This window comes from Oryzias latipes, chromosome 8 (assembly GCF_002234675.1).
Source record: "Oryzias latipes chromosome 8, ASM223467v1".
Lineage (NCBI taxonomy): Eukaryota > Metazoa > Chordata > Actinopteri > Beloniformes > Adrianichthyidae > Oryzias > Oryzias latipes.
This window is the reverse complement of record NC_019866.2, coordinates 21935322-21960359: the sequence shown is the minus strand read 5'-3', so window position 1 is coordinate 21960359 and position 25038 is coordinate 21935322. Positions and strand designations below refer to the sequence as shown.

General features: G+C 43.0%; 1 protein-coding gene across 3 annotated transcripts in view; it reads left to right on the top strand.

Annotated features, from left to right (window-relative positions):
* Nucleotides 1-25038, top strand: part of LOC101159676 (serine/threonine-protein kinase N1) — a 43562-nt gene that overhangs the window by 14454 nt on the left and 4070 nt on the right. Inside the window, exons 1-14 of one of the 3 annotated variants that reach the window (XM_023957992.1) lie at nucleotides 314-529; nucleotides 7692-7989; nucleotides 11322-11467; nucleotides 11556-11676; nucleotides 13838-13983; nucleotides 17574-17787; nucleotides 17874-18068; nucleotides 18141-18250; nucleotides 19459-19602; nucleotides 19819-19894; nucleotides 20872-21004; nucleotides 22228-22321; nucleotides 23634-23725; nucleotides 23965-24037. In XM_023957992.1, coding sequence (XP_023813760.1) covers nucleotides 449-529; nucleotides 7692-7989; nucleotides 11322-11467; nucleotides 11556-11676; nucleotides 13838-13983; nucleotides 17574-17787; nucleotides 17874-18068; nucleotides 18141-18250; nucleotides 19459-19602; nucleotides 19819-19894; nucleotides 20872-21004; nucleotides 22228-22321; nucleotides 23634-23725; nucleotides 23965-24037 — 1923 coding nt within the window. In that variant the 5' untranslated portion in view covers nucleotides 314-448. Of the gene's footprint in view, nucleotides 1-313; nucleotides 530-1218; nucleotides 1569-7691; nucleotides 7990-11321; nucleotides 11468-11555; nucleotides 11677-13837; nucleotides 13984-17573; nucleotides 17788-17873; nucleotides 18069-18140; nucleotides 18251-19458; nucleotides 19603-19818; nucleotides 19895-20871; nucleotides 21005-22227; nucleotides 22322-23633; nucleotides 23726-23964; nucleotides 24038-25038 lie in introns of those variants that run through there. The other 2 variants (XM_023957993.1, XM_023957994.1) reach the window with 2 other exon arrangements.

The window sequence follows — 25038 nt, the reverse complement described above, 5'->3', positions numbered from 1 at the left end:
ATCTGAGGTTTAACGTTTGGCGTAGTAAATCAAAATGCTGGAAATTTATTTAGATACATTTGAAGAAAGTTGGGTTGTTTGCTTAAAGCACGATGCAGAGAACATTCAGAAAACCACGGCGCCACCGCCACTTTGAACATTTCCTTCAGCGTGACCATCACTGAAGTCTGAATGTTGATGACCATGAGCAGAGCTGTTTCTATATTTGTTCCGTCTGATGGGGGTTAAGAGTCAAACTGTAACTTTAAGAGCAGTGATCGTAGTTCCTGGTAGTGTGGTCAGGACGCTTTTAGCTGCAGCTTCAACTCTGCAGGTACACAGGCTGGCAGGGTTCGGGGCTTCGGGCACAACTGCAGTCTCAGGAGCCTTTCGGAGCTTTCGGCGGGGTTGTGAGCTTTGTGGAGGACAGCTGATCCGTTTCCGTGGAGGTCACGGCCAGTATGGGTTCATGGGGGCTGCTACCTCAGCAGCCACCAGTCCTCCTCCCACGACCACCAGTACCACCAGTAACAGGAGACACAGCAGCTCGGTAAGAAACGATTTGAATACCTTCCTACAAATTCACAGCAGAGGATATGTGAGTGTAACATTATACTTTGTGAGATGGCTCAACTTCATGGTATTTCACTTCCTATTCCCCCTCAAAGAAGAAGTCGGTCGTATTGTGTGGACTTCTCTGTCCACTCTGCCAGTGTGTGTTGTTTGCGATAAAGCATTCGAACCACTGAGAGATTTATTCACATGCAGGTTTGACCTGCTTGGCTCTGTGTGGCAGAAGAGGACAAAGTCAGGAGGGAGCGTTTCCTTCTTCGGACGCCAGAAACCGCTGCAGGGTCTCAGTCCAGCCTGCTTTTAGAGCGTGTGTTTTCAGGATTACTACGCTTTTTCTCACCTCCATGGTTATCTTTACCTTCAGACTTTTCTTCCATCCCCTAAGGTTGGAGCGTCTGTCTCATTCCTTATGTTTCATTGATATGTTGTCACTTGGTGCTGTGGTTTTCCCTTTGACCCCCGCATTGGGAACCGTCGACCCCCCCTGCGTTCAGCCTTCACTGCAGTCCCCCCACATGCACAGAAACCTGCGAGGCGGACGGCCGCCTCAGTGCGGCCTTCTCTGTCACACCGCCTGTCTGTCAGCTGTAGAGAGGCAGGAAGCTCATCGACTGTGAACTCTCAGTTACAAAACCAACCAAATGTGAGTGAGTGCGCGCACAGAGTGCATGACGCCTCGACTATCAGGCGGAGAGCAGAACAGGAAGCAGCGAGGTGGAGCGCGGTCTCCCCTGCTCTTTCTTCCTCTCGTCCGCTTCGTTCACTTGCTCCAGATTTAGACTGGCCCCCGATTCCTGGCGTGAAGGACATCCTGGATTTCGAAGCGGCGCGGATAGTCCTTTGTGTTGGCTGATTGGTGCTGCCATCTGCGCTGATTTTGTGTGGCGGGCTGTGCGGGGCGGGGTGAGGCCTGCACAAGGCCAACGATGGCCGGCGAGGACAGACTGGAGTACCTGCCAGGGGGTCAGACTTTTGACCTTCTGGCTCCTGCCGAGCAGAGTGACTCAGACGCTCCGGTAGGCCACCACGGGCAGAACGGGCCTGAACGCGTCTTTTATGCTTTCTTTCCATCCAAACCATGGCCATCTTTGCTTTCAGCTTCCTCATTCACTTCCTGTGCGAGCCTCTGTTCTCTGCCACAAAAACCTGAGTTTTCACTCCTGTTTGCTCTCGTGCCTTCACCCTGCAGCGGGAGCCGTCTCGCACCTCTGTCCAGAAGTTCTTTGTGGTGAAACGCCGGGGGATTGAGTGGCATTGTGTCGAACAGCAGTGCGTCAGAGAACAAACTCTCCCTTCCTGTTGCTCGTGGAGGAGTCACAGCTCTGTTTTTGCTTCTGCCATCGATGCCACGCTCACTGAGACCTCTGCGTCCATCGTTAGCGCCAGTTTTCTACGGCAAAATCCGCCTGCAGTTTCCCTCCTGCAGAGCTGTTCTGTGACATAACATTGCATTAGGGCAGCAGCCAAAGTCCTGCCGGCACTTAGCCTCAAGCTGTGGGCTTTGACTGGCAGCTCAGCCCTCGCCTGACTGTTGTAGTGCATTGTGTTTGCAAATGGATTATGGTTTTATGAGTATGGCAACCCCCCCACCCCCGTGCGTATAGCTGGATGGACACAGAGACCCGAGAAGTTGTAATCAGAGCTGCTGAGCCGCATGGCTGCTGCAGTGAAAGGCCTGAGCCGCCTGTCTCGATATCAGAGTGGTGGAGGAGGTTTGAGTCTGAATGTCTCAAACCTGAACGACTGAACGTCCTCCTGCGGGAAGCAACAATACGCTCCATGTTTGATGGTAGTCGGTGTTTGGAAAGTCTGTTGCCTTTTATAGCTGCGTCACCTCTGACCTTTGTGCTACTGAGCCACAAAAATGTCGAAATATCTGTGAAATGCTGCAAGAATTTATGTGCAGCTGACCCACTCAGAGGAAAATCATGTTTTTAACATGTTCTTAAGCCGTTTTTCTTATGATGGAGAATATATTTAAAGAAAATTTAGCTTAAAATTGCACTTTTTTTCATCCAATAATTGTAAATCAGGGGCAGACAGAAAATGCAGATTGAAAAACATCATATTTGTGATGTAGAGAATACGCTGGGCAGGCCATAAGCTCCTAGCTCTCAATTATGGGTGACGGGAAAGGGGGAGGGGTTGCTCCCATTGAGTTTATATGAAGACGTCATCCATAGAAATTGCCTTACTTCTGGCTCCAACCTATTGAAGTCAATTCATTCGGCCTTTTTCTCGCGGTACGGACGTCACCACGTTGGAACCAGAAATCATCAGTAACGTGATTGGTCCAAGTTGGTCAACATTTCTATGGCAACCACTCTGGCTAAACGGGAGTGAGCTTATTAGAAGGCCACACCCCTACTATTTAAAACCGGACTTAGGAGAATCTGTCAATCTAACATTCTTAAACGTTCAACGTGAGACCATGTTGAGGCATCTGATTGGACAGTCGAGACCATGTTTAAAAGAAGTATCAGAGAAAGAACGACCAATAGAATGACTTACAGCTGTTTATTTCTCTATTGAAGTCGATGGGATTTGGGCCTCCAGGAGCCGATAGGGACTTTATATTTGGTTTGTGGTGGAGGAGGGGGTCACTTAGTCCAGTTCTTATATACAGTCAGCAGTCCCGCCCACAACTCAGAGGTGAATTTCTAATCAACTCCTGCTGCTCTGCAGAAACTATGTCCTAGAAAACCACACAGTTTTTTGGCCGAAAATAACACAATCACACCTAAAAGACCAATGGGAACACGTTTACAGTAGAATATCAGAGTGTGTCTTTAAAGTGGAGTTTAACATTATGAGAACTGGGGGAACTAATGACGGTAAAGCTGGAGCCTAAATGAGTTTTTTTTGGTAACAAGTGGCAGCAAAATTTCTTTGAATGTGAAAACTTTAGCTGAAAGCATGAAAGCACTGACTGAACGGTCACCACACAGAGAGTCTTGAACCAAAGCGAATGCCCATCCGTGTTTCCAGGAAAGAAAACTCTTCTCTTTCCTGGAAACAACAACCACTTTAAACCATTTTTTCACAGAAAGTTCACACATTGTTTCTCCCCTGCAAACTTCACGTTATTACTTTAGAGGCTTCGGGAAGAAAGAAACAAGATGCAGTGAAAGACAAGTGATTATTGTGGAGCTGGGAAGGCAATTCTCCAAATATGGTTTTCTAGATGTTAACACACGTCTGCTGATATTTAGATTTTGCTGAAAATTCTGCACAGCATCAGGGACTAACTGGCCTTTTGAGAGCTGGAACAGCTCTGGAACTGTGTATTTGAAGAAGAAACTTTTGTCACTTTGGACAGAAAATGGGGGGGGGGTCATACGATTGGTGGAGCCTACCCCCCAGCTATTGTGGGATGAAGTTGGGAGTACACCCTGGATGGGTCACCAATCCTCTTTTTTTTATTTCAGATGAAAACTTGTCCCAATTTCTTAACTTGACATAACAAAAAAATCACCTAGAAATCAAGTTAGGACATTGATCCATGAGCTGTTTAATCAGTTAAAAATGTGGCGGCCCATCTGTGGTCAAATCTGACATAAACTTGACTTCAAACATCTCAGATTTCTTATTTTACTCTAAATGGATTACTTACCAGGTCTTTTTACACAAACCGAAAGATAATAAGTCCAGAATTCAATTTTTTTTTCTTTTGTTAAATCAAATATCAATGGACTTTATTGGATAATTTCTACATTTGATGTCATTCCTTTTGTCTCCATTTGTACAGATTCATAAACACGTGTGTTGATATTTGCACAATTGCTTCCTTAAACAACAGCATATGAAAGTATTTTTGTCTTTCTTTTTGGAAATTGGTGTGGAAATAATTCCATATCCCTTATGGCTTCATAGTTTCATTATTTACATTACTGGGGAAAACATAACATGTAGAATCAGCTGGATCTCAGTGTTACAGGGTAGATGAAATGCTCTTCGTCTTTGATTGTCTGGTGACGATGAATCTGATTATATCACGCCTTTGCTGGTTTAAAGGTGTAGAAACATTGTTTTGGTCTCTTCTTTTCACAGTGCTTTAAAACTGATTTACAGTCATGTTTTTTTTTTTACACATGGTCTTTCCACCTAATATGAATTGATGGAGGTTCTGTGCTTAGATGGTTCCATTCCAAAGAAGCGGTTTGTTTTCCACAGAGGTGGAGTTAAGTCAGTCTTTGTCGTCTACCATGACTTTACACCTGTGTGTAGAGCTTCATAAAGAGAGGAGGAGATTGGAAAGAAAGACTTGATTGAGCTTTAACAAGTGCTGTTCCTGTCCTTTCAGACTTGTTTTGGCATCAACAGATGGACACGTTTTCTGTTTACGGACATTCAGAGGACGTCTGCTTTGTCCAACCAACGTCCTTCAGTTTATTTTTAGTCTTTAGAAAACCACAGTAACATGAAACTCCGGGTCTCTTCTCTTCAGACCAACTTGTGTGACGTTTCCATCACGTTGGCGGTTTGAAGGTTACAGTTTTGAGGTTAATTTCTCTTCTTGTTTTAATAAGCTAATCATGATTTTGACTACATGAAGGGGTTCTTTGGCCTGTGGAGACCTGGTGTGTTCGTCATCATTTATAATGACCAAGAACCAAAAGAGTATTGACACTTTATGAAGTGAAGCAGCTGTACTGTTAGCCCCCTGCTGGTAACATATCTAAGCTTAGGCCAGCAGTGGTTTAATAAAGTTTTCACATTTCTGCAAGTGTAAGAGAATATGTAGTGACGTGTTCATGGATATCAATGGAGGAAAGCATACAAAGATGATACCATCTACTTTTGAGTCGAATATTCTCCTTTTCCCTTTAGAAAAAAAATTATAATTAATATGCTGATACACAAATACACATTTGTATTTCTTTTTACTGGCTAAACTCCTGTAAGACTGTTGTTTGGCTGTAGAGGAGCAAAATTATTTTTTGAAAAAGGCAAGAACATTCCTTAAACAATAAAATGCAGACACACTGACCCTCATTTAATGAACCAAGGTAATAAATAAATCCTAATCCCAGAATGTGAAGTACAAACTATTGTATGTGCTTCTATTGAAAAACGAAACTTAAATCTTAAACTGAAGATCCTACTGATGCTCTCAAAAAATAACCAGTAATCTACTCACTGAAAAGAGAATGAATAGATCAATCAAAACTCTCATATTCATCAGTCAAAGTTTAAAAGCAGATTTGAGCAGTTTAAAAGTGAACCCCCCCCAAAAAAGTCATATTCAGACTATGAAGCTGACCTGGTAAAAAAAGGGGGGGGTACTTGTTAGTGTGATCCCCTGATGGAGCTGTGAGTGACGATCACAGCCACAGTTAGAAACATTGTTAGGGTTAAACTCCTGCCTATCCTACCTCTGAATTTAGTGCTGTTCAGGTCCCATTATAAAGGTTTTTGCTGAGAGCTCATGGTTGAATTAACTTCCCAATCACCCTTTTTTAGTCTTTGGGGACACATTCTTCACTGAGCAGCTGGTAAAAACAAAACAAAAAAACAAAAATAATAAAGTTTATAAATTTGATTTTTTTTTAACCCCCCCAGACCTGTCCACTCATTAAGTAAACAAAGGGATGTGATCATCGAGTCTCTTCTGAGAGACAACAGTCTGTTGTAGCTCAGACTCTGACTTATGTGGCATCTAAACTCAACATTTAGCGGCTGGGTAGCTCGGTTGGTAAGGTGAAGAGCTGCCACGCAGGAATCCAGACCCTTAATGCTACTACTCCTGAGCACGGTTCAGCTGCAGCTCACCGCTCCCCCAGGGGATGGAGAAGAATTTCCCATTGTGGGATAAATATAGTATAATAAAATAAGAAGATAAAAATAAAATCATCAATGCAGACACCGTGGCCTTTATTGTTTAAATTTACCCTTGATTCTCGTTCACGTTTTAAACATGAAAGTTTAACAAGAAAGAGTTTCAGATGTTAAAAAGAAATCCAAATATGATTTTGAACTCATTTCTGTGATATAACATCACATTGAATCAGTACTACAGGGTTCCATTAGCAAATATGTAAAGTAGTAACACTCCTAACATTCTAATAAGTTTAGAAAAACTTATATTAACCTATTTTTTGAAATAAAATGGATTCTGATATTGCAAAACACTGGGAAGATAATGTCGAATGCTTAGTCAACGCTTCTACTTTACTTGAAGGCCCAAAGTGCTTTACAGTCAAGTACACACACATTTACACACTAATGGTGCCAACCTACAACGACCAGGAGCAATATGGGGTTCAGTGTCTTGCCCAAAGCCACTTCAACACATGGGGGGGCATAGTGGGAACCAAACCTGCGTAATTCAAATCAGAGGTCGACCGCTCTGCCTCTGCACCGCCTCTGCACAACTCCTTGGAATCAAGTGTTTAAATGCAAAGTCCCTTGAATTTCTGAGCTGTATAGTGGAATGATGTTCTTACTCTGGGTTGGTGAAAGCGGCAGAAAAATCTCACTGTGGAGGAGTGATAGTGGTATGGGCTGTTTTGTGAGTTGAGTTCTGAATGAAGGAAATGCCCTTTTTCCATGTTACTGAGGATATACAGGTTATCTGAAGACTTTGATGTGGAGGATTTTTGTTCTCTGTCAAAGTTTTCAACCTTCATCCCGATCTTTTGGTTTTTTAAATCATCGCCTCAATTATTGTTGTTGTCTGTTTTCATAATGTACCTAACACGAATCATGACATTTTGTACCCTTGCACATGTGTTTACTTATTTGTGACCCTTCCTGAAGCAGATGAGACCCAGATTGATTTTGGTGAGGATTAATGCTGCTGTAATCTGCTGTAATCTGGTTAGTGTTGATCGTCAGGGGAGCTGAGGCGAGCACTTAAGTGCTGCCTCTGCTTTGTTGCTGCCTCGCCGTCTCCGCTCAGAGCGCGGTCACATGATGGCACACTTCCTGGTTTCCCCTCCTCCAGTGGTCTATGTTCCTAGTTGTGTTTGACGGAACCTCAGCCCCCCTCCCAGTGGAGGAGACTACCTTTCAAATGACTTCTGCTTTAGATCTTATATTCTCTTTAGCTTTCCCTTTTGCTCACATAACTGCATAGCTGGTCTGCTTAGACCTTTCTCCATGCTCTCCACCATCTAATTTCTCTCTCCCCCCTTCAGACTGATCCCAATGGGCTGTCGGTACTCCAGCAGCTCGGCCTGGACCAGAACTCCGACTTCTCTGACTGCAGCGTGCAGCAGCGCCTGGATGAACACCGCGAGCGGATCCGCAGGGAGATCCGAAAGGAGCTGAAGATCAAGGAGGGCGCCGAGAATCTGCGCAGGGCCACGGACAAGAGGAATGTCCAGCAGGTGGACTCGCAGCTCCGCAGCTCCAAGCGCAAGCTGGAGTCCCTCCACGCCCAGCTGCAGGAGCTGGATGCTCACATTGTTGTCAAAGGCCAGGAGGAGAACAAAGGTATCTAAACCACAGAGGAACACACACATAGTGAAGTAAGAGAAGCATTAGAGCCAATAATAAAAAAGACCCCAAAATACTGTATATTTTATTGGATTGGGGTTTTTGAACATTTATCATAGTTTTGATAACACAAACCTACATAAAATAAGATGCACTCAATTGCTGCTAAAGTAGATCCATGAAGTTCTGCTGTGGGATCTGAGCCTCCAGCTTTATTCTATCAGATAATCCCACTGGTGCTGAAACCATTGGAAAGCTGGAGTTATGGAGGGCAGGTGAGCACATGAACTTAAACTAGTTCTGGTTCATAACTGGAGGAATGTTCCTGCTGACGGAGGACGTGAGTTATGTCTGCATCAGGGGTGAACAGGACAATCCTTAGATAGCAGAACGAGTTAAGGTTTCTCCGCAGAAAGTAACACAAAATGTCAGGTTACACACACTGTCCACTTCATTTGGTCCACCTTGCTAGTACGGATTGGACCCCCTTTTGCCTTCAGAACCGCCTGAATCCTTGGTAGCATAGATTAATCAAGGTTCTGGAAACTTTCCTCAGAGAGTTTGGTCCATACTGACATCTCGCAGTTGCTGCAGACCTATCGGCTGCACATCCATGATGCCAATCTCCCGTTCCACCACATCCCAAAGGTTCTCTAGTGGGTTGAGATCTGGTGACAGTGGAGACTGTTTGAGTCCAGAGAAGTCATTGTTATGTTCAAGAAACCAGTCTGAGATGATTCCAGCTTTAAGACATGGCGCCTTATCCTGCTGGACGTATCCATCAGAAGATGTTACACTGTGTTTAGAACGGGATGGACACGGTCAGTAACAACACTCAGGTAGGCTGTGGTGTTGGAACCATGCTCATTCGGTACTAAGGGGCCCAAAGTGTGTCAAGAAAATATCCTCCACACCATTATACCACCACCACCAGCCTGAACTGTTAATACAAGGTAGGATGGATCCATGCTTTCATGTTGTTGACGCCAAATCCTGACTCTACCATCTGAATGTAGCAGCAGCAATGGAGACTCATCAGACCAGACAATGTTTTTCCAATCTTCTATTGTCCATCTATTTTACTGAACATCCTCTGACCTCTGGCATCAACAAGGCATTTCCAACCACAGAACTGCCGCTCACTGGACATTTGCTATTTTTCAGACCATTCTCTGCAGACCCTACAGATGGTTGTGGGTGAAAATCCTAATAGATCAGCATTTTCTGAAATCCTCAGACCAGCCCGTCAGGCACCAACAACCATGACACATTCAAAGTAACTTTAACCCCCTTTCTTCCCCATTCTGATGCTCGGTTTGAACTGCAGCAGATCGTCTTGAACATGTCTGCATTGTGAACCTTGGTTTGGTGTTTGGTCGAGCTCCGTTTTGACTTGTCCCTTTGTCAGTCACACCAGTTTCAGGTTTGTCATGATTCACAGTGGCCTTCGATTCATTTAATTAGCCTCAGTGTATTTGTTTTGGTTTTCACGTCTTTCTTTTCAGGTCATCTGTTCTGCTTTGTCATTCTTACGTTGCTCCCTGAGTTTGGTCATGTTTAGGTTTGCTTATTAAATGTTTCATTGTCTGCCACCAAACCCGGTCTCCTGCATGTGGGGTCCTACATCACCAGCTCCCGACACTCTATGACTAAATGCATTGAGGCGCTCATGCGTCATGTGATTTGCTGATTAGACATTTAGGTGAACGAGCAGTAGGACTTATGAACTTGAACTTTCTTAGTTGAATTTCTGACCTGTCTTCCCACATGTTACTGTCTTCTAATGCTTCTATATGGTTTTAAACGATAACGTGATCTACTGGATCCGGCCACCCTCTTCTTGTTTTGTGATCCCGTTGGGTTCTGTCATTTATGCTCTGCTAGGGCAGCCGAGGTCAGCGTGAACCCCATAAAACATGGCGCCTAAAAAAAACCACAATCCACTGAATAGTTTGACACATTTTTGATTGGTTGGTTGATTAATTTGATTGATTTCTTTTTCTTTCCAAACACAAAATACATGATAAGAAAAAAATCGTATTATTTCCAATCTTACTATATTTTAAGCATACCGGTACATTTTTACACACTAAACATATAATTATTCACTTGAAAACAGAAGACTTTAAGAAAAAAAAAAAGAGCAAACAGCTTCAAGGTACCAAAGCAACGTCACAAAGTCATGATTGTCTGTACATAGTCCAATTAGCCTTCTCATTTTCTATTTGTTTCCAAAATTTTCAATCTATATTTTTTGATACTTTCATCCATGTTATTCCACAACCTCACCCCACAGACAGAAAGGCACAAACGTCTTGTGCTGTCCTTACAAAAAGATTTTTCTTTCTTGGTAAATGTTCTCCTACTCTTTTCTTATCAGTCACCAGTTAATATCTGGATTTATATCTAACTCCATCAAACCCTCATGTTTTTCCATTTTTCTGCTTTCAACCCATCAAGTTTGTGGGAAGAAAGTTCTTGTCCTGTTACTCCCAATTCCATTCAATCCCTCTTTTTTTTAGAAAGCACCAAATCACTATCAAGGTTGTCTTGCTGTATTGCACAAGTCTATAGCGGCATAACTTGAGGCGTGGCTCAGGGTCATCAATGCCAACTGAAGCTGAAATGAAGAGTTTTTTTTGATAAATACCATTCTATTTCTGAAAACTCTAGAAGACAACAAAGCAAACCCCCTGATTGTTCCTGTTTTTACAAATACTGTGCAGATGAATAAAGGACATTCTAGGAACTTGATTTAGATGAGAAATAAAAGAGTCCACGTAAAGGAGATGATGAGAAGTAATAAGGTTCCTCAATAATGTGAAAACACAACAAACACCACAAAGATGAATAAATGAGATTTTATCTTAAACTAAGAAGTGGTTCATGTCTGTTCAACAACTAGCTTGTTTCTGACTATAAATGAATATCTTTTAGCTACTGTAAGCAGTAAATAAACTTTTTTTTACGTGTATTTTGTGGCCTTTTTTGATTTTAAGTGGACTTCTTGGACGTTTGCTTTACACAGATTGATCTAAAATCGATGAAGCTGAAGTCATAGATGTTTTATTCTCTGACTTTTACAGTTATTTATTATTAACGTCCCTCTTATTGATCGTTTGTGGCTTCCTCCCTTAGACAAGCCTTTAAGAAAGCTGCCTTTTAAATGCATAAATATTTGCTGTGATGGATGCTTCATCGTGTTAACTCAGGAAAGCAGTTGAGTTGAGGTGAACTCATCTTCTGGGTTCCGAAGTGGCACTTTTTAGCCTGTAGGTCAGGGATCCTCTGATGAGATACTACCTCCTGCTCTTTGTTGTTCTTGGCAGATGACTCCAAGTCTCCGGGTTCGGTCAACCGGACGTCGGCCAATCAGCACCGCATCGCCGCTTTGGAGCGGCAGCTAAACATCGAGCTGAAGGTCAAGCAGGGAGCAGAGAACATGATTCCGATATACGCCAGCGGTGGAACCAAGGTGCATGTCTGACTGCCTCCATCTGCCACACTCAGAGGCTTAAGCGTAGACTAAACAAATCTTGTGTCTCTTTTGTGATCTTTACCAGGACAAGAAGCTTCTCCAGACCGCTCAGCAGATGCTGCAGGACAGCAAGACCAAGATTGACATTATCCGGATGCAGATCCGAAAGGCCATGCAGGCCACAGAGCAGTCCGAGGACAACCAAAGTACCTGCCGTGCTTTTGTGTTCTTCTTTCATCCCACCTGTCCCCTTTTTGGCCCAGCACCACTGCATTTTTTATGACACGAGGCATAATCGATCGGTTCTTGGCTCAGAGCTTTACAGCGTCCTGGCTTCCAGTCAAACACTCACACATTATAGCCCCCTCACTCCCCCAGGTTAGAGCCTTATTGATGTTCCTACATCTCTGATGTTGCCCAACAACTAAAAGCCGAGGCTCATTTAGCAGGGCTTTGAACGGAGGCGGGACCAATGGGGAGGATGGGGGCAGGGAGGGCGGATGACATGAAAGGGAAAATGACCAGGACACAACAGAGGGAACAACATGACTGAAACCAGCAGAACCACGTTGGATTATTATTCTCGTTCTGCTTTTCTTCCCGTTCTTAGAAATGAACTAAGCTCAGATCCAGCGATCGCCTCTGAAAGAAAAACAAAACAAAACTGCAGACCTTAAGCTCCTGGAAGTGTATTTTTATTCACGAGTCAACTTTTTCATTTTTTGGAAAACCTTTAGAATAATTAGAAATCCGGTGAGTTTAAAGAATTCTGATAGAAATGCTGAACAAGCCGGCACTCCTCCAAACAACACAAAAGAAGTGTTAGGCTGTGTCAGAATTCCCACCCTAATTATTAAAATACTTCATGGTGTGGAACTATCTAGTGCTCTGGATTTTAAAAGCAATTGGGACACCGTGCTCACCACCTTTTTTATTTTTTAATGGCTGATATGATGTCACCGATTTCACGGAGTTAAAATCTAATTGACATGGTTGTTTTGCGACGATTATTTATGAATCTACTGTGTTCTGAAGATAAAAACATTGATAGTTTATTTTAAAAAATACATTTATATACATTTTTTTGGCAAAAATTGTTCAGACGCAATGCATTGTGGTCTATATTCGCCAATCCGGTGAACATCGATACACACTGGTTTTTCACAGAGACTTCTGAGAAATTTCTGAGGGAACTCGATTTTGGAGTTGTAGATTCGGACAGCACTAGAAAATGACTAACGCACTATATAGTGAGTAGGGAAGGAATTAAGACATAACTTTTGAAGCATAAAGAAACTAAATACTTTATGTTAGGGCTCCTTTAATTCACGGAAACCCCGGCTGTATCTGTTTTCCTGTTCTTAATCTCTAAACTTTGTCTTCAAGTCCCAGTGCAATCACATTTGGATCTTTTTTCGAAGCGTTCCCAGTGGTTTTTGAATTATTATTACACTGTTTTTAGCCCAAATAAAAAAGAAAACAGTTTCTGCATAGCAGCAGAAGTGAAGCGATCAGCTATTCATTTTAGTGTCCATTACGTTTTTAAGGGTACCTGGATTATTTAAATTGATATATTTACACCAATTTAATTCAATTGTATTTATATAGCCCAATATTTACTACAATAGTCATCTCAATGGGCTTCAAAGCGATAGTTGTGTAATAAACATGAATCATAAAGAACATAAAGTTTTGACTCTTTGTTATTCTGTTTATTTTATGTAACAAAAAAACAACAACTCAAAAATACAAAAAGTACAGAAAATTTTCAGTCATTTTAGTCAAATTAGTTTTCTTTCAAGTTTCAAGTTTCTGCGCTCCCAGTCTTCCTTTCAGAGTACATGATAGCCCCCGAATGCTTCTGCGAATCAAATGCATCTTCTGAGGAAATATTGCTTTGCACGGAATTCATGAGAATGTCAACTTTTTGATGAAATACTTTTGTGGTTACAGGAGTTCAATGGAAATTCACCTTTGAGTTGTGTTGCCACGGAGCAACCCTGCCCTCTCTTCCCCTCCCCATTGCTGAGAGCTCTCTGTTTACATGCTCTCCCACAAGCTTACAGCTCCTCACACCCCCTACCTCCTATTGGAGCTATCCAGCCACACAGTTTTGATCCAGATTCCAGCTCAGACGAGGAAAACGATGAGGAACTGGATCAATTTGTCTGCAAGTGAATGCATCAGAGGGGAGCGGAGCAGGAAGCTTGCAGCCCCCCCAGTGTTTTTTCTACGTGACAAATACGATGGTTTCTATTGTTTACCTGCAGTAGCACACTATGCTGCGTGTTGTTGGGCCAAATCATGTCTCGGCAAGTTGTTGTTTGGTCCTATGGTGTTAATTAAAGCTGACGCCTTTTGTCCCAGGCAAGCCGGACCTGTGTGGGGTGGAGCTTCGTGTGGAGGAGCTCTGGCATCACTATCGGGTGGAGCACGCCATGGCTGAGGGCGCCAAGAACATGCTGCGGCTGCTGGGCGCCGGGAAGGTCCAGGACAAGAAGGCTATCAATGAGGTGAGGAAGCAGACAGAGAAGGCGTTGGCTTCAAGACGGATTCAGTTTCCACAATTTTTATAAATTCTTTTTGCTCCATTAGCGCTTTAATATCAATAATAATACCAGTTTTATTTGTTTTGAGCCTTTCTAAAGGTCGCCGTACAAAAAATAGGAACAGAATTAAAAAACACAGCAGCAGTAAAAGAAGTCTATTTCTGTAAACTTTTTAGATTTACTGACTTTTGACACAATTCACTAAAGGAGGAAATCCCTCCCCCACCCCAGGACCTGCTGATGATTGGAGGGTATTTTTAAAAGTACTTTTGAGACCGTCTGCAAAGCGACAAAGGAAACAAGTCTGTTCAGATTAAACCCGCCTCTCTAATGAGCCTCACAGTCACAGCAGGCAGCAAAGAAAATAAAAAAAAACTGTTGCTAAAAAGGACTTTGCTGGTTGTCACTTAGTTAAAGTGGATCAAGAGTCAGAAAGATTTCAGATGGAAGAGGCTACAGTAGGTTATGGTTAGAGCCTCATCGCTTGTCCGATACAGTATTATGGTTGCATCATGGTCGGGGTCAACTTTTTTGTCACTGAAACGGGCCACTTTATCATTTTTAAGGAGGATTTTTGGGGGAGAAGGAAACCATGAGCTGATACCAGGGCATCTAAAAGCTAATACTTTGATTATTGACTTTCATGCATTCATTAACAGCGAATTATCCAGAAAAGGAAAAGTGTGATGTCTTTGATGCCTGCATCTGTGTAAATTTCCACAACTACGAATTCCAACTACCGGTAGTCAGGGTCATAACATCACCCAAAGACGGGGAAGGAGCTGGAATGCTGCAAGTCAGGAAAAATAAACTAAACCCTAAAAATAAACAGAAAACTGCACTTTTTATCATATTGAGCGTCCAATCCAGATATGAAGGGCATGACACTCTGATGGTCATTTTGCAAAAAGTATAAAGTCTAAGCACAAAAATTGAGTGGCTGATGCCTAAGATTAGCTGTACAGGACAGAAAATGTTGTTTTTAAATCCTGCAATCATTCACTTATTTTATATCACCTGTTAAGGCTTTTTAAATATGGTTTAAATTAAAGTATGTTAACGAAAACAGAGTTTACCAGAAAAAAAAAAAAAACCTTGCGTTTGTTTACATATGAAAGATGTAAACAATTCCATTTTGAATTTTATGTTCATGTTGAAGCCTTTTCTGCAATAGTTCTGCACATGCCAGAATGCAGAATGCAGAAAAGTCCTGATTGTAACTTCTGCGACGCTCGCTCCGTCAGCTGACGAAGGTTACTCATCTCAGAAATGTTCTCTTGGTTCTGCAGTTCCAGGTCGTTACGGCCGATCTGGACACAAAAATCACACCTACAAGCTTCATGGTCAGATTTGTAACGCAGATAAAAATGTGTTCTTTTGCAATAAGGCAGGGGTCGGCAACCCAAAATGTTGAAAGAGCCATTTTGGACAAAAAAACAAAAAGCAAACATGTCTGGAGCCGCAAAATATTAAAAGCCCTATTTAAACCTTATAATGAAGGCAACACATGCAATATGTATCTATATTAGCTATATTAGCCTACTATCAAAATGACTAAGTTGTTACAAATACATAATGAGCATTATTAACGATTTAATGTTTATTTGCCTTGCAGTGCATTCTTCGGAGAACGACGCGTCACGTGACTGCTCTGTTGTGCAAGTTTAATTCATTATAATATCAATGAATTATGTTTCATTGCTTTGATAAAATTAAAGAAATGTAATAAACAAATCCGATTTTTGATGTCATTTTTATTTTGAGGATTCGAACACAAAACAATAAAATGGAACGTGCATGACGACGGCCCCCATGACAGTCAGCTTGCGCTCAAATGACAGAACAGCTTCAAGCATTTGCGGCGCCTGGAGACTTTCATTCAGCTCTTTTAGGTGGCTTGTCACAGTCATATCCACCAAAAAGTGCAGCTTTTCGAGCCACAGTATCTTCTAGTTGCGGGTAGTTCAGGTCTTTGCTTTTCAGGAATGCTTTCACGTGTTCTAAACAGACAAAGTGACGCAAAACGTCACCCCTGGACAGCAAACGGACTGTGTTGTGTAGCAGGAGATCAGAATATTCGCTTTCAACTTCATCAAGCAATACACGGAACTGACGGTGGTTCGATTTACATCAGCCACCTGCCTAGCGGTCCGCTAAAAGTAAAAAATAAAATAAAATAAAAAAAGCCCTGCTGGTAGAAACGTGTGTCGCAGGCTATGACGCAAATTTTCGTTGACAGAAATGTTGAAATTGTAGTGGCGGTCATGTGCATTTTAGGTCTGTTAGCAGCAGGGGATTGTGGGATTGTGGGATGATGATCTTATTAAGGCTCAGCATGAGCGTTTCTGTTTGCCCACGTTTCTTTTCATATGGCAGTTTTGTTGTTCCACCTTAGTTTATTCTTCCTGTTATGTTGTTTCTTTATGTTGCACCATGAGTGTGGAAGGGAGAGAGGTTGATCACTCCTGTCCAATGTTCAGTGTGGTGTGTTTTCAAAATAATTGGGCTTGATAAGCCGGAAAGAGGCTGCGCTCGCTGCTGCTCTTATCGCGTCTTCCTCTCTGAGGCTGTTCGGTGTCGTGCGGTGTTTGGGACACGGACAGTTCTCCAGCGCGGCTAGTTGATTGACAGCTCAACATTTTTGACAGATTGGCTCCCGTATCGTCCGCTGCAAGTGACGTACTTGCCAGGCGTTACAATATATTTTCTACACATTCTTACAACATTGGCAAACGTTATCACTGTTTGTGTTTTGTTTTTTCTCCTACAGAAACCATATTAAAACAAAAACTATATTTCTGTCCCCCATCTTTTTACATTTTCAAACATTTTGGAAAATGCTCCAGGGAGCCACTAGGGCAGCACTAAAGAGCCGCATGCGGCTCCCGAGCCGCGGGTTGCCGACCCCTGCAATAAGGTGTAAAACTATTGAACATCATGCATGAACAAGGCGCGGCGGGCAGGTTAGATAAATGCTGCTGATGAGCAAGGCAGCTTCTGATGTCATGGATGATAGAATAAACCTCAGGATCTTATCCAGACTTAGAATGGACTCGCATATGACTGAAGGGTTTTCAAGTCAAGTTAGTGTTAAAGCCGAGGTTCAAGCCAGAAAACCTTTAACACAATTTGCTTCAGGAACTAAAATTATTCATATATAAACCATTTTCCACATAAATAGACATTACAGTCCTTTTTTCTTTACAAATTACTTCTTCATGCCATTATTCACTTTTTATTTCAAGACTATTTTCCTAATAGATTAATATTATAACTTTTAAAATGTCATCAAAATGCCCTTAAAATATGACGTTGTTGATGTTTCTTATCTAACAAGCTTCACGTTTGCACAGCGACCTGAAAGTGCAGCAAACTGAACCGCCTATAATCTGTTTTTATTGAGACGCTGAATGTAAAGCTTCAAACTCTGTTTTGTTTTCTACGGCAGATTTGTTGTTTTGACTCAGACAATCCTAAAGGTTAAACCTGACTTCCAGCCTTCATCACAGTCTTTGGCGTTTCCTCTCTCCGTGACCTCTGACCCTCTCCCGCAGGCTCAGTGTGGTCTGAGCGGCTCCTCCCAGCGTCTGGACCTGCTCAGGTGTGCTCTGGAGCAGAGGCTGCAGGAGCTGCCGGAGGACCATCCCAAAGTCTGCCTCATCAAGGAGGAGCTGGTGCTCGCCTCCTCCTCTGCGTTCAGCTCCAGCCACAGCACGCCGTACGTCCACAACCAGTACAGCACGCTGAGCAAACCCTCGCCTCTTACAGGTAGAAGCTGCTGAAGGACGTCCGCTTGCACGGCGAGTCACGAAAGCAGTGAGGTTTTCGTGATTTTTGTTTGTTTTTTCATCCAGGTACTCTTCAGGTTCGTCTTCTGGGCTGTGTCGGACTGCTGGAGGTGGTTCCAGGGCGCAGCAAAGGAGCCCCTGTGGTTCTCCCCTCCTACTCGACATCGGATGGACGTCCCTCGTTCAAACTGAGCGGCCTCTACAGCCGCAGCACCAGCAGCATGAGCCTCAAGATCCCCAGCAAGAACGAAGAGCTCTCCTGTAGGTCGTCGTCAAAAGCTCTTTCTGTGAAAGGAGGCTGCAGACTAGTCCTGATTGGTGGCTGTTTTTCAGCGGAGGTGAGCGCTGTGCTGAAGCTGGAGAACACGGTGGTGGGACAGACGGCCTGGAGGACAGTGGGAGAGCAGGCCTGGGACCAGAGCTTCACTCTGGAGCTGGAGAGAGTGAGGAGCAGTCACAGTTCTCTAGCCTCTCTGAAGGACAGCAGCAGCTTTGCTACTTCATTTCAACCCCATTTTCTCATTTTAATCTCATACTAAAAATAACACTTTATTTAATTAAGTTTCCAAAACTATGACCTCAAAATTAGCATCTACATCTGACAATCTCAGGTTCAAATGCTTCTTTTAAAAGAATCTCTTCATCAAAATGTCCAGAATTTATTCTCTTTAAAGTTAAACGAAGTTGATTGTACCGCAAAATATAATTTATTTAACAACTAATAAGGTGTTTATTGAAATTGTGTTGGTGTTTAGCATCAACTTTTTAATAATTAATTTTTAATTCTTTCACCTTTCTTGCATATTTGTGCATTTTCACCAATATTTATTAGAAAATCCAGTAATAATTAGCACTGTTATCTCCCAAAAGTGAGTCCTACAGACCCTACAAAGTGTGGATTAGAAAAAAGTTGAGAGATTTTTAAAACTTTTCTATATTTAGTTCCTTAAATGTGGTTTTTATCAACTACCGAAAGTCACATGAAACCAGAGCTGAGATCGGAAAAGTGAAGCATCTCTTCTGGCTGATTAAAAATGAGATTCTGCAGGCGATCGAGTCAAAAGATGACGAACGTTGGAAGCTTTTAGAAGTTATTACATCTTCTCTTCTAGGAGAACTCTTTGGAATATCAGGAGAAATGTTAGGAGTTGCTTTAACTGCACACAAACTGCGGTCAGCCTGGCTTTTCATGTGTAAATCAACACAAAGTCAGCTCCAAACAAAGCATGGGATCGTCTCAGACTGCGCAGACGTCAAACCCTGTAGCAGACCAGCGCCGTTTCTGTCGGCGAGGAACAGGAAATGCAGCTGCTGCCTGTTCTGATGAGTCAGAGCAAAACTTTTCTGCAACAATAAAGTCTGAATGTAGTCCAAACACCACAAAAAAGCTCTCATCTGTGCCGCGTTCGAGGTTTTTCATCGTCTGAATGTTCGGCTTGAACCGTTCAGCTGTTTCTGGACATGTTATGGTAAAGAAATGCACCAAACTTTAAACGTAAATGCTAAATCAAACAAAACTTCCTGCCCTCACAGTGATCGTCATAAATACAGTTTTTATCAGCTCCAAAATGTTTTTCTTTCACATTTTATGTATTTCTTTTGGAGGGAAAAAAAAAAAAAAGTCTTCTTGACCTTTTGTTGTTTTCTTCAGTCGAGGGAGATGGAGATAGCCGTGTACTGGCGAGATTACCGCTCGCTGTGCGCGCTCAAGTACCTGAAGCTGGAGGACTTCCTGGACAACCAAAGGCATCAAGTGCAGCTGGAGCTGGAGCCCCAGGGCCTGCTGGTGGCTGAGGTACGACACAAACCCACAACAAACGCAGACTCCAGACGCACAATTCAACAAGTGCCGCTCCACGGGTGTGAATGCATATGAATGTCCCAGTGATGGTCAGAGGTGTGTAGTATTAGTATTATTAATATTATCTATCTGCCCGACATGTTTGCAGACTACAGAACATTCACAGGAAAACTGTTTGGTGCATGAGAAAAATAACAGTTTGCTTGTTAGGTGACTTTCTTCAACCCGGTTATAGAACGGGGTCGGCGACTCCAGAGGCAGAAGAAGGTCTTCTCCAAGCAGCACGGTGGGTCCCGACGCAAACACAAGCAGTTCAACGGACAGTTCAACAACGTTGTGTGTCTTTTAGGCAGAAAAAGGCAGCAAACTTTTTTTTCTCTTTGATCTCAACACAAAGCCGTGACGCCAGTTTGAGCCCAGAGTCAGAGGACAGGCTCCGCCCATCTCCTGAAGCCGCTCACTGGCTCCACACATAGGAAGTTAGGGCTAACAATGTTTTAGAACACATTGCAATTTAAAGTGGTTGTTTAAATGTTAAGGTCTTAGAGTGTGGGGCTGAGGGAATACCGGTACTCAAACCTCTAACAGTTAAAGACCCACTCCGGTCATCTTTGGATCTATTTTCAAAGCCTTCCTAGTGGTCTTTTCATTATCATTAAGCTATTTTTAGCCTAAATCAAAACACTTGTGTCATTTTCTAGGACATAGTTTCTGCAGAGCTCATTAGAAGCTCTTCTTCAGGTTGTGGGCAATACGGTTGGTGCAGAGCAACCCCGCCACCCCTCCCTGTCACCCATAACGAAGTGCTTAAATGTTGTGACCCGCCCAGCGTATTTTCTATGTCACAAATACACTTTTGCTCCCAATTCACAATCATTTGCTCATAGAAATACTTAGAAATGCAATTTTAAGCTTACTTTTCCTAATAAATGTCCTCCATTATCTTCAGAAAAATGCTTCAAGAACACGTTAACACAATTTTCCTCTGAGTGGTTCTTTTTGAAAATCTATTTTCATGTCAGACACGGAGGACTTTTCCTCCGCTCTGAAGTGCTTGTGGACAGCGGTTTTGCTTGATGCCTTCTCCATGAAGCTGTTTCATGACCCTGAAGGTTGAGAGGCAGAGGGAAGCCGCTCCACATCAACTGTTGATGACGTCTGCTGCTTCTTGGACAGACGGCTATAAACATTTAAGGAAATGCACGAGCCGCTCTGGATCTGCAGCACACTGCAACGCCCGCTGATGTCTGCCATGCATTCCAGGTAAAGCTTTCCTGCGGGCCCGTCAGATGAACGTGGACATCGCCACCTGGGTGCGGCTGCTGAGGAACGCCATCCCCAGTGGAAGCAACCCCCCCTCTCTTTTCACAAGCAACACGCTGTCGCAGGCCCCGGGGTACGTGAGGGAATCTAATGACCACACAGGTTCAAGGTTAAGGATACTTTTATGCTGTTTCGTTAGTATTAAGTTTAAGATCAAGGTTTGGATCTTTGACTGGATCACTTCCAAGGCCAGAACTCTGACGTGGATCCTTCGTTGTTTGGATTCTCCTTTTTTTTTTTTTTTTTAACCCTGTCCAGCAGCTAAGAAAACAGATGAGAGCTGAAGGCCTCGTGTGTCGGACAGATGTGACTGTTCTGAAACACGAGGTGTAGATTTGTAGTAATTTAGGTTAAATGGACTGAAAAGAAAAAGAGGGAAGAAGAGAGTGGGGTTAGAAATGGGGAGGGGGGGTTGAGTTCACAAATTGAAGGAGGAAAAGGGGGGGTTAAGGAAGTTGGAGGATGATTGCTCAAGTGGGGAGGGGGTAGAATCATAAAGCATCAACTTTGGATTAAAATTCTGTTGCAAACTATGGAGCACAAGGTCATAGAATAGAAAAACATAGAATTGCATATCAAAGAATAGCAAGTAATAAAATAGGGTAGCATAAAATACAACAGAAGAGCATAGAAAACAATAGAATAGCATAGCATAGAACAGTATAAAACAGCAAAGAATAGAATTGCATACAATACAATAGAGTAGAATAGCATAGAATAGAAGAGCATGGAATACAACAGAATAGAAAAACATGGCATAGAATGGAATTGCAAACAATACAATAGAATAGCATTGAAAAGCATAGCATAGCATAAAATAGAAAAGCATAGGTTAGAATAGACTACAATAGTATAGAATAGAATAGCAAGGCATAGAACAGCATAGAATACATTAGAATAAAATTGCATAGCATAGAATAGCATAAAATAGAAGAGCATAGAATAAAATAGCAAAGCAAAGCATAGAATAAAATATGATAGTATAGAATAGAAAGCACAGTATAGAATAGCATAGCATAGAATAGAACAGCAAAGCATAGAATGGCATATAATACACTAGAATAACATAGTATATAATAGAATAGCATAGCATAAAATAGAAGAGCATAGAATAAAATAGAATAGCCTTGCATATATTAGAATAGCATAGCATAGGATAGAAGGGTCATAGAGTCCTGTTAAATTATTAAAAAGGGAAAAGATAAACTTGCTCATTTTCCAACTGAATGAAATGTTTTTCTTGTGGGACGTTTCATTTCGGGGTGGTTTGTCTTCCTGTTTTCTGTCCGTCTGCAGAGAAATCTCGGTGGAGAAGCTGAATCTTGACAGCGACTCTCCGTCCAGAGCAGAAGTCAGGAGAGAGTGGAGCACGGAGGATGTCGCCCCGCTGGTGGGTCCCGGGGACACGGGGTGTGTGGGGGGGTGTGGCGGGGCAGGGGGGGGTGGGGGGTCTCGTGTTGCAGCTCAGACACAGGCCTCTTGTTGTGCTGCAGGGAAACCCAAACCTGCAGAGACACAAAGGCCCGCATCAATAACCTCTGGGAGAATTAAGGAAGGGGGGGGTTAATTAGATCAAGATTAGATCAGTCCTGGTGCTTTCCCAGCATGAGGATGACTATCTACCGATGTGTGAAGACTCTGGTACGTCTGAGGGTTGAGCCAAACCTAAAACTCACATTTATCTGCTAACATTTATGTTTAAGAGCTGATCTTTATTACATGGTCTTATTTTGCTATCAATCTAGCTCTTCTTCCAGTCCTAGGTTAAGATTTTAGCAGAAAACCTCGGTAGATTACGTTTAAGGCTGAGCATCAAACAAAGAATCTAATGAAGCCTAACGTTACCAACCATGAAGCCCAAATAAAACGTACATTTCTCCCGAACTTCTGTTGTGAAACGAGCGGAAAATTGTCAGAAATGAAAAGCTTCTGCTTTAATGGCCTTTGACAACATTAGCAGTAATCTGATTTGCATGTTCATTGCTTCTTTTAGGGACAATGAAATGTTCAAATCTTTTCTTTATGTCATGTAGTTTAAGTTATAAACCGACCAATCGGACGCCTCAGTCAAAGCATGTGGTCTGACGGGAAGGGGTGTGGCTTCTGGTTAGCAAGAGCGGTTGCCATAGAAATGTCGACCAATCACTGCTTGCTGACAACCTGTGGCTCCAACATGGAGGCTGAATTGACTTCATTCGGTTGAAAATCCTTTTCTATGGGGGGTGTCACAGTCCCTCCGTCCAGTCATCGTATACAGACAATTATTTACATCCAACCTGATGATTGATCGTATTACTTCCTGTTTTGTATTATTTGATATTTTACTGCATTCAAATGAAAAAGCTCATTTATGTTTGGGTTTTTTATAAGCACAGTTTTGAAAATCAGATTTTTTTGGAGTAATCTGTAACCTGTAACTTGTAACTGTGAGTTGAATTTGGGATTTCTTGGTTGTGTTTGCTGCTTCAGGGACTCAGACAGTGGGGGGGGGGGGGGGGGGGGGGGGCTGTGGCAGATGGTGCTCAGTGGGTTTCAAGTATTAATTATGCTGCAGTTCCTTTATTAAACTTCTAATTAACACCGTGGGGGGGGGGATTAGGTCAGGCGTGATGAATGACTCCTGTCTGCTTTTACAGATGTTAGTTGCCCGCTTACCCCCATTTTCATCTCTCTTTCTGCTCCTCCCATGTTCGTCTCAACAGGATCAGACGCCGGTCATCGAGGCCCCGCCCACCGCTGAGGTCCCAGCCCACAAGCAGCCCGCCAGATCTCCGTCCCAGAACTCTTTACGCAGGTACGGCAGCTTCGCGCCTCCTCCCTAGCAGCCTCCGTTGATGCAATATGGCCCTCCCAGCATGCCAGCCGGCGCGCCCTCCCCCTCACAATATGGACCCGCGCCGCCACCTTTACTTTAGCAGCTGCCGCTAGAGCCGCGCTCCACAGAAATAGTGCGGGATGATGAGAATGAGTAACGTCTATTTGACATGTTTTACTGTCTTCAACCCACTTTCACCCCCCCTACCCCCCCACCAGAGCCAGCAGAGGACCGGTTTCTCTGCAGGACTTCAAGCTGCTCGCTGTTCTCGGCAGAGGACACTTTGGAAAGGTACTAAAAAAAATGGAGGACACACACTACTCACAATAAGCCAGGGATGCTGTGAAAAACTGACTGGATTACAGTGTTTGTTTCACCCCCCCTGATTTTCAGGGTAGGGGGGTAATCGTGTTGTGGTGAATGTTTTCCACATCCTGGTCTCACATTTCAGTGTGTCTGACTTATAGGTGCTTAAACCAAAAGATTCTTAAAGAAAAACCTTCTCAGTGTTGCATCAGTTTCAACAACCTGAGGGGATAAAAAGCGGACTTCCAAGTTCATCGTTCAAACATGAACACACAACGCCGCTTCATGAAGAAGCGGCGCCGCCTGGTCGTGGCGCGCCTTCAGGTCGGTAGAACAGATGTTGAGTTTCAGAGGTTGTATCCCAATTCCCGCCCTAACCCCATAACTACTAAAAACTATAGTGCAGCACGATGTAGTGCCCTGAATTTTAAAAGCAATTTGGACACCACGCTCACTACTCACTCACTAAAATATTAACGGCAGGTTTGACGTCATCGATTTCACGAAGTTAAGATCTAATTAATATGAGCGTTTTGCGACAATTATTTATGAGCCCACTGTCTTCTGAAGATAAAAACGTTGATGATTTATTAAAAGAATACATTTTTTTGGCAAAAATTGCTGCGACGCAATGCATTGTGGTCTACATTCGCCGATCTAGTGAGCATCGATGCACACTGGTTTTTGGCAGAGACATCTGGGAAATTTTTAGGGTTCTGGATTTTGGAATTGTAGATTCAGGCAACACTACAAAACGGCAAACGCACTACAGTGTAGATAGTGCACTATGTAGGGGTTATGGTGGGAATTCAGACACGACCATAGTGTCATCAGCAGACTTGCATTAAGAGTTTGTGACGGACCCATGAGTGGACCCCCAGTGATAAACTGTAACCATGACCAGAACCTAAGGACCTCTGACCTCAGACATGGTTTAGCAAACGCCACGCAGCTGCAGGCCCGTTTACCAGATGTGAGGGTTACTG